This window comes from Triticum aestivum, chromosome 2D, assembly GCF_018294505.1.
Source record: "Triticum aestivum cultivar Chinese Spring chromosome 2D, IWGSC CS RefSeq v2.1, whole genome shotgun sequence".
Lineage (NCBI taxonomy): Eukaryota > Viridiplantae > Streptophyta > Magnoliopsida > Poales > Poaceae > Triticum > Triticum aestivum.
Window position 1 is genome coordinate 382747111 of NC_057799.1, and position 9942 is coordinate 382757052.

Here is a 9942-nt window from a genome sequence, read left to right on the forward strand (position 1 = left end):
GGTTCGTACAGGTACAGCTTTATCTGAGCTATGATCTGAGGTCAGCTTGTTACCGCTCCTCTGTCCGTGCACGTACGGGTTCCATCGGTGTTGTTGTTGCAGGACAGCCGAAAACAACAAAGTGGGCTTGGCTAACATCGATGCAAGGACAGACAGATATATACACGTACTGCTACTTGTGTACATCTCGTGCTGGTCGGGCGCATGCATGCTAGTAGTTCCTGAGCTCGATACATATCGTCCACGTAATAAGGTGCAAGGAGCATGGGGATCGGTGTCGGAGGCGGCGCGTTGGAGGCCGCGAGGCCGGCGGCGGCCATGGTGGTGGTGGAGTTCATCTTCTCGGCCCTGCAGATCTTCATCAAGCTCGCGCTGGACGACGGCATGGACGTCCGCGTCCTCGTCGCCTACAGGCTCATGTTCGGCGCCGCCTTCCTCTGCCCCCTCGCCTTCCTCATCGAGAGGTGCGTGCTTCTTCTTCTTGCCTCCTCCGCAGCCGCAAATATACAGCTGCCGGGATGCCGAGCATATACTCTGCCTTGCCATGCCAGATTGTGGTGGTCAACCTTTGTTGAATTTTCTGGCTAACGCGGCTGTCGTGTGATCGATCTCTAGGAAGAAACGGCCACCACTAACCGTCAAGGTCGTCACAGGGTTATTCTTGTGTGGACTTTTCGGGTAATTTCTTCGTCTCCTCTTTGGCGACCATGTTAGCAAATGCTGTGGACTTTGTGTTTGTGTTTTGTTCTTTGATCGATCCAAGAAATCCAGAATCACCATTAACCAGAACCTGCTGGTGCTTGCCATCAAGCTCACGAATTCCACGACCATCGTCACAGCTCTCAGCAACCTCACCCCTCAATCCACCTTCATCGTCGCAATCTTGACAAGGTCGGTCATCACACTAGTCACAGATTTCTGTAAATCTCCTTTTCTTTCTGGATACTCTAGCCAGACTCGTCCCAGATGCAGAGGCCGGGGGTTATCCTCCTTTTCTAAAAAAGCCAGACTTGTAAAAAAAATGGAACAACATGCAGGATGGAGACTCTGAAGCTCAGAAAGCCCAGCGGCCAAGCGAAGCTGGGGGGAACCCTGGTCGGGCTGGGCGGCGCGATGCTGCTCACGTTCTACAAGGGCCCGGAGATGCTGTTCCTCCGGCGCATGGCGCACACCGGGCTCAGCCACGCCACCGGCGACCGCCAGCTCCGGCCGCAGCCGGCCGCGGGCCCTCGGATCCTCGGCTCCTTCCTCGCCATCACCAGCTGCTTCAGCTACGCGATCTGGCTCACCATCCAGGCCAAGGTCGGCCAGGTCTACCCGTGCCACTACTCGATCGCCGCGCTGGTGTGCCTCTTCGGCGCGGTCCAGTCCACGCTGCTCGCGCTCTGCATCCACAGGGACCCCGAGCAGTGGAGGCTCGGGCTCAACATCAGGCTCTACTCGTCGGCGTACGCGGTAATCAGGCAGCTGATCGATCAGCCACTGCTTCCTTCACACCCATGCCACGTTTTTCATGGTTGTTGATTCGTACGGTACGTCCAGGGTATCGTGGCGTCCGGGTCCGCCTTCCCGCTCATGTCGTGGTGCCTGCGGAAGAAAGGGCCCCTCTACGTCGCCATGTTCGGACCTCTCATCGTCGTCTTCGTCGCGGTCATGAGCTGCGTCGTCCTTGACGAGGCCCTGCACATCGGAATGTGACGCCCTGTTTAACTCACATGCCTTGAGAACATGCATGGTGGTGTCTGCTTGAGTTTCTAACGGGTGGTTGTGCGTGCAGCGTGCTTGGTGCCGTGCTGATCGTGGCGGGGCTGTACATGGTGCTGTGGGGCAAGGCCAGAGAGGAAGATGAACAAGAAGCCGATGCGCCGAAACTTGTTGGTCAAGACGACGAGCTGGGCAAGGGGCCCCTTCCACAGACTAACAGTGAAGCATAATCAGAGGAAAATAACATCATGCGTACACTTTGCCAGTCAAGATTTTCTTTCTTTCAAAATGGAGGCAATAGTTTTGCCTCGTCCACTAATTAAAAAGAGAGTTGCTCAGTTAATTAATAAAAAAACAGGCGAAAACCTTCATAAATTTATCCACTCAAGCGAACTACTCCCGGACAATGAATTACAGGATCATCCAACAAACACATCCAATATAGAATCATCCATACACTTAGGTCACAACGTCACAAATGAAACCCCAACGCCCCACTACAACTTTAGAAGAATCTAACGACAAGGACAACAGCCGCATCTCAGCTCATGATTGCAGTGTAAAGACAACTGTATCATGGAAGCACCTGTTTTTTCCCATTATCGTCACCCTTTTTGCCATTGCACTTGCTAAATTTCTTCTTGGGATTTTAGATTTAGGGCGAGCGCCGTCCTTCTTGCATTTGCCCGTGGATGCCTTTTGCTTCAAGAAACATCCATCATTTTTTTAGAGATTTAGCATCCAAGTTAGTTAGGTATACCGAAAAAGGCTTTCGTCCCGCTTTATATATAAAGCAAACCACCGGACACAAGGTTCAACAAGGGTACCAACATGCAAACACACACACAACCGCCGCATGCAGAGTCCCACAACACAACACACACCACAGGAATAAGGTTCTGCTGAGGGCACAGCTTAACAAGCCCAAAAAACGCACAAAAAAACGATCATAACACAGGCGGCATGGGGGGAGAAGATCTAGTCCGGCTCCAGTGGTGGGGGAGGGAGCGGCGGTGCCAGTCGGAGAGCCATCGTGTGTAGATGGGAAATGACGGAGTTGATGGCGTCACGATCCCTGGGGCGACTAAGCGGCCGCCAAAGCCGCTTAGTTAGGTATACGGCAAGCCAGATGGCGAACACGTCACTGAGATTACACATCAGCACTCCGCCACAACAACATATCACCCACATATACATTATCACCCACGTGAACCATCTGCATGATGGACTCGGGCGAGTGTGTGGCAGCAATCAAGAGCAGCGCCCTCCTCATCAACGACCGCCTGGCTAGGTTCTAGAAAAGATGAAGTGAACGCCCAAGTCATGACCGAGGGCACAAACTAGTCCACCTTCTTGGTGTAGTTGTCATCAACCAAACGGCTCCCCGAAGTTGTCTACAACATAGTCAATACAAGGGAGAGCCTGCTCAGAGTAGCCTCCGACCGCTTCAGAAAGCTCTTACCCGTGCTAGCCAACCTCGCAATAGCTCGATCTGATATGCTAGAGCGGAGTGCAACACCATATGAGACGGGGTTGCCGAGCCAGTGGTACCAAAGACGACAGACGCTCTAGAACTATGGTGAAGCGCCTCAGAGGGGAGCACGGACATCATCGGACCCTCATATGAAGCTGGAGCTGGACAATGCTCGATGCCAAGATGCGACACGGATGACACCATAAGACATACCAACAAGTTGAGTGGACGCCATGGATTACGACACTCATGCGTACGACCGTTCTCCAAACAACAAAAGCAGTGAAGGGGATCTCTGCAGATAGCCGCACGATGCCTAGGAACGAGGCATTTGTAACATATGCCATGAAGCAAAGCGGGGGTGAGTCGGGGAGCCATTGTCAGGGTTGCTGGTGCCGGACTCCTCATACCGTTGTTTTTCTATGTTTTCACCAAAAGCACTATTTCTATGGTAGTCATCCCTGTTACCTATTGGTGTAGTCTATATTTTCTGACTCAAACCCATGGTAGAGTGATGCTACTCAATGCGTGCCTCAAAATTTCACCTTTTGTTTATATGGATATTCCTAGGACACCCGAAAGATTCTCCAGTTTCTTTCAACTTTTAAAATGCCCGGTGCGGACATGCACTTTCCCGCTGCCACCTGCCTTTAAGTCTTGAACACGACAGTCCAATTGGGCATAGGTCCACCAAGTGGGAACACGTTGTAGGGATGCAGAAAAAAATACTCGATACTTAGAGCAACTCCAGTCGCGTCCCCAACAGGCCCTCCCTAGGCGTTTTTGCCGCGTCGGCGCTCAAAAATCGGCTCAGTCGCGTCCCAGAAACCCGTTTTTCGCCGATTTGGGCCGAAACTGGCGCTGGCGGACCCAGGCCGAACACGGCGCGCTGGGGCGCCCGGGGGCGCCGGGGCGAGCGGTTTTGGCGCGAAAGAGCCGCTGGCCAGCCGCGTCAGCGAGACGATGCCTCGTCTTCCCCAGAACGCCTCGGTTTCCCGCGGGGAATCAATGGCCGGGCAGCGTCACGGGCGGCGCGGCGACGCCTCCCCTCCCGCCACGCGTACACACGGCGCGGGCTATAAAACCCGCCACTCCCCCTCGCCGCTGGCCACACCAGCCCGAGCCCAAACCAGCCGCCGCCGAGCTCTGCTCTCTCCCGTCTCCGCCGCGCCGAGCTCTGCTATCTCCCCCGTCCTCCCCTTCCCTTCCCTCTCCAGCGATGGCCGAACGCTTCCCCGGCGACGCCGCGGCGGCCAACGGCTTCGGCCGCCACTCGCTCCAGGAGTGGGAGGCGTGGCTCCTGTTCGAGGCCAACATCCCGGCGTCGTCGGACATGCGCGCCGGGCCGACGGGGTGGAGGCTCAGCAACGGCGGCGTCCCCACCCCCCCCCCCCGGTGCCCGACGTCGACGCGCGCCTCGGCATCTTCGCCGCCGAGGTCGACCGCGTGCGGTCGTCCCTGATGGAGGAGCAGCGCGCCCTCCCCCCAGTACGCCGCCGACAACCACGCGGCGTGGGCGGACTACTTCCAGCGGCGGCGGGCGCAGCGGCTGGCGTCCACGAACAGGGCGCCGGTGGTGGGAGGCCTCAAGAACAACGACGGTCGCCGCGTCTGGTGGGGCGTCCCCGGCCGCACACTACACGAGGTGCTGGAGTACCTCGAGGGCGGCAATAACCCGCCGCTGGCATACCCTGCCGCGGCGGCCGCCCCCCCCCCACCCGCCGGAGCGCCGAGCCGTGGGTGCCCAGGAGGTTCGGCTCCTCCTCCTCTTCCTCCTCCTCTTCCTCCTCCTCCCACTCCCCGGCTCTTCGGCGTCAAGGCCGAACCCGCCGCGGAGACGCCGGTCGGTCGGCGCACCCGCAGCGCTGGCATCGTCATCAACGAGGGCGGCCGGCGCGCCTCCTCCTCGGCTCCCCCGCGCTTCGTCAAGCCAAAGACGGAGCCAGGGCTCGCCGCCGTCAAGCCGAAGCCGGGGCTCCCCGTCGTGAAGACGGAGCCCGGGCTCGCCGGCGGCGTCAAGGAGGAGGAGCTCGACGACGAAGCGGCCCTCAAATGGGCGCGCAAAGACTGGGCGCACACGGAGATGGAGCGCCAGCGCGCCGCCTACGCGCGGTTTGAAGCTCGGCGCCGTGGCCGGGACGAGGAGGCGTCGTCGTCCTCGACGATAGCGACGACGATGACGCACCGCCACCACCGGTCCGCCATGGAGACGCCGGGCAGGGGTCCAGCAGGGGCGGCCGCGCCATCAAGAAGGAGAAGGCCACCGCCGCCGCCGCCGAGGACGGCGGCGACGTCGGCGACTTCACCGCACTCAGTGACTTCTTCGTCCCGTAGATGTCTTTTTTATTAATACATTATGTAACGCCGAACATATTGAATATGAATGTCAAGTTTGCCAAATTTAGCCGAACTTTGCCGAATTCAGATTTTTTTAAAATATAAAAAAACGCGTCGGGGACGACCCTGGGGCGAGCTGGGAACCCGCTCGCCCCCGCGCCGATTTTAGCGTCGGCTCGCCCTCATGAAACGCGTAAAATCGCCGCCTGAGGGGCAACGGCTGGAGATGCTCTTAGGTATATAAAGGCCATCGAGCACTAGAGCCACCGGGGGCTGTCTCCAGACCATAGACGCCCCATGTAGACACCCTAGGCCTAGGGGCATCAACAGCAGAAGTCAAAGCAACTGGGAGGCCCCTGATGCTTGGCTTTGTCTCTAGGTCTCTTATTCTCACGTGACACTTCCCAAACTATTTCTTTCCCATTTTTTCTTGTTTTAAGGGGTTTTCCTAAAATTGTATTAAAAATAGGAAGTGCACTAGGCACTTGCTTAATATGGTAGTCCAATAAAAATTAATAAAAAAGCATCACTAGTAGAAAAAGGGTTAAATGTTCAGCTCATTAGTCCTGGTTTGTATTTGAGTCGGCACTAATGTGACCATTGGTGCCGGTTCTAACGGCTAGGCAGGCCGCTCTCATTAGTACCGGTCCGTGTCGAACTTTTAGCACCGGTTCGTGCCATGAACCGGTACTAAAGAGAGTGGTGGCAGGATGTTGTCAGACTGGGGCCCCTCCAGCACCTTTAGTACCGGTTCTTGCCACAAACCGGTACTAAAGGGCGTCCTATATAAACCTTCGTCCACCCGAGCTCGCTCTGTTTTTCCCCTTTCCCTTCTCCTCTCTGTTCTTCCCCTCTACCCTCGAGCTCATCACACATTTTGCCCAAATTTTGTCAAGATTTGAAGGCCCCCATCCATTCAAGTGATCACAAAGGTAAGCAACTTTGTCCTTTCATCTCTCATTGCTAGATTAGCTCTTGCAATGCTTTATATAGTCATTAATTTGTGGGTTTTAGTAATTTGGTAGGAATTATATGTGGTAGTTTATTTGATTTATATGCAATTTGAGCTCAAAATAACTCTTAGTTTGCATATGTAGGTGTGGTTTACTTAGTGCCTTCCCGTCTCCGTCCTAACCACCGTCGATCATCCGCACCGTCCTGTCGTCGGCACCACCTTGTGGTGAGCCTCTTGTTCTTATATTTTTTATATATAAAAAATCATGTTTGTGTGATTTAGATATATAGTTACTTGTATAATTATCTTACCCGTACGTTGTTTGTTATACATAGTGTCATGGTTTTGATATCCGTCCCCGTCGGCCCTCGTCCGTGTTATGATTCGGATGTGGTATATTCTCTTTTAAAACTATTTGTTGCATTTTGTGTTCATGACAAATTATGCCCATCAAGTTGACATAGATATTTTTATCTAGGAGGTATGTGAACCGGAAATTCCAACCGACCCTATTGTCGAGAGGTTAAATTTAGTTAAAAGAGAAAACGAGTATTTGAAAAAAAAATGAAAAGAATTGAGGGGGAGAAGATGGAATTGGAGTTGCATGTTGACGATGTCGTCGATGATCACAAAATCAAGATGGAGAAAATGCGCTTGAAAATTAGAAAGATTAGAAAATATGCCATTGATAGTGAGGCTTGGTATCATTATGCTGTTGGATCAATTGTTACCTTAGTTGCGATCTTGATCGCATCTGTTGTTGCATTTAAATGCTTTAGTTAGAGAGTTATTTGTATGTTGCATTTAAGTGTTGTACGAACTTTATGTATGAACGTGTATTAATTTGGTCTTTTCAGTGTTGTGTAATGAAGATGAGCCGGCAATGGATGTACGATGACCGATGCTCTCCCCAGTTCATTAATGGCGTGCATACTTTTCTGATTGCGGCCGAGGCAAACAAGCGGGCAGATGGTTTTATGCCTTGTCCATGTGCTGGCTGTAAGAATGATCGGAACTACTCTAAGTTGAAAATCGTTCACATCCACCTGTTTGAGTCCGGTTTCATGCCCCACTATAATGTTTGGACCAAGCACGTAGAAAGAGGGGTTATGATGGAAGACAATGAAGAAGAGGACGACGACAGCTATCCTGGCCATGGGTTCCCTGAATACGATGGTACAACAATGGGGGAAGAAGTTGAGCCGGCAATGCGGGAAGAAGCTGAAGAAGAGGCATCAGATGAGCCCGCTGATGATCTAGGTCGGGCCATTGCCGATGCAAAGAGAAACTGCGCAAGTGAAAAGGAGAAGAAGAAGTTGCAGCGCATGTTAGAGGATCACAAGAAATTGTTGTACCCGAATTGCGAAGTTGACAAGAAAAAGCTGGGCATCACACTGGAATTGCTGCAATGGAAGGCAGAGAATGGTGTATCTGACAAGGGATTTGGAAATTTGCTGGTAATGATAAAGAATATGCTTCCAAAGGACAACGAATTGCCCGAGAGTACGTACGAAGCAAAGAAGGTTGTCTGCCCTCTAGGGTTAGAGGTGTAGAAGATACATGCATGCCCTAATGACTGCATCCTCTACCGTGGTGAGTACGAGGATTTGAACGCGTGCCCGGTATGCGGTGCATTGCGCTATAAGATCAGCCGCGATGACCCTGGTGATGTCGAGGGCGAGCGCCCTAGGAAAAAGATTCCTGCCAAGGTGATGTGGTATGCTCCTATAATACCATGGTTGAAACGTTTCTTCCAAAACAAAGAGCATGCCAATGCGATGCGATGGCACAGAGAAGACCGTAAGAAAGACGGAAAGTTGAGAGTACCCGCTGACGGGTCGCAGTAGAGAAAAATTGAGAGAAATTACAGGGAGGAGTTTGCAGGTGACGCAAGGAACGTATGGTTTGGTCTAAGCACAGATGGCATTAATCCTTTTGGATTGCAGAGCAGCAACCATAGCACATGGTCTGTGACTATGTATGTATAACCTTCCTCCTTGTTGTGCATGAAGCGGAAGTTCATTATGATGCCAGTGCTCATCCAAGGCCCTAAGCAACCCGGCAACGACATTGATGTGTACCTAAGGCCATTAGTTGAAGAACTCTTATAGCTGTGGAATGGAACAGGTGTACGTGCGTGGGATGAACAAAAACAGGAAGAATTTGACCTAAAGGCGTTGCTGTTCGTGACCATCAATGATTGGCCTGCTCTCAGTAACCTTTTAGGATAGACAAACAAGGGATACCGCGCATGCACGCACTATTTGGATGATACCGACAGTATATATTTGGATAATTGTAGGAAGAATGTGTACCCGGGACATCGTCGATTTCTTCCGAGCAGGCATCCCGTAAGAAAGAAAGGCAAACATTTCAAAGGTGAGGCGGATCACCGGACGAAGCCTCGCCACCATACTGGTGCTGATGTACATGATATGGTCAAGGATTTGAAGGTAGTCTTTGGAAAGGGTCCTGGCGGACAACCTGTTCCGAATGACGCTGACGGACGCGCACCCATGTGGAAGAAGAAATCTATATTTTGGGACCTGCTCTATTGGAAAGACCTAGAGGTCCGCTCCGCAATAGACGTGATGCACGTGATGAAGAATCTTTGCGTGGCCCTGCTTGGCTTCTTGGGCGTGTATGGGAAGACAAAAGATACACTGGAGGCATGGGAGGACCAGCAACGTATGCACGGAAAAGACGGCATACATCAGGGTCATGCCAGCTACGCTCTTACCAAAGAAGAGAAGGAAATCTTCTTTGAATGCCTGCTCAGTATGAAGGTACCGTCTGGCTTCTCATCAAATATAAAGGGAATAATAAATATGGGAGAGAAAAAGTTCCAGAACCTAAAGTCTCATGACTGCCACGTGATTATGACGCAACTGCTTCCGGTTGCATTGAGGGGGCTACTACCGGAAAACGTTCGATTAGCCATTGTGAAGCTATGTGCATTCCTCAATGCAATCTCTTAGAAGGTAATCGGTCCAGAAATCATCCCAAGGTTAGAGAATGATTTGGTGCAATGTCTTGTCAGTTTCGAGTTGGTGTTCCCACCATCCTTCTTCAACATCATGACGCACGTCCTAGTTCACCTATGCGAAGAGATTAACGTTTTGGGTCCTGTATTTCTACACAATTTGTTCCCCTTTGAGAGGTTCATGGGAGTCTTAAAGAAATATGTTCATAACCGTGCTAGGCCAGAAGGAAGGTTCTCCAAGGGCCATGAAAATGAGGAGGTCATTGAGTTTTGTATTGACTTTATTCCTGACCTTAAGCCGATTGGTGTTCCTGAATCGCGGCATAAGGGCAGACTGGACGGAAAAGGCACGCTAGGGGGGATCAAATAATATGTATGGACGGGCATTCTCTCACTCAAACACACTACACAGTTCTACAGAATTCCGCCTTGGTGGCTCCGTATATGGACGAACACAAGAATTTTCTACGCTCCAAAAACCCGGAGAAG

General features: G+C 52.2%; 1 protein-coding gene across 1 annotated transcript; it reads left to right on the forward strand.

The window, feature by feature from the left end:
* Positions 1-264: 264 nt before the first annotated feature.
* LOC123049382 (WAT1-related protein At1g68170) lies at positions 265-1969 on the forward strand. The gene is made up of 6 exons (XM_044472310.1): positions 265-464; positions 616-678; positions 772-891; positions 1038-1455; positions 1543-1694; positions 1778-1969. Exons 1-6 carry the CDS (start codon positions 265-267, stop codon positions 1932-1934), a joined length of 1110 nt encoding a protein of 369 aa, XP_044328245.1. The 3' UTR covers positions 1935-1969.
* The last annotated feature ends 7973 nt before the right edge of the window (positions 1970-9942 follow it).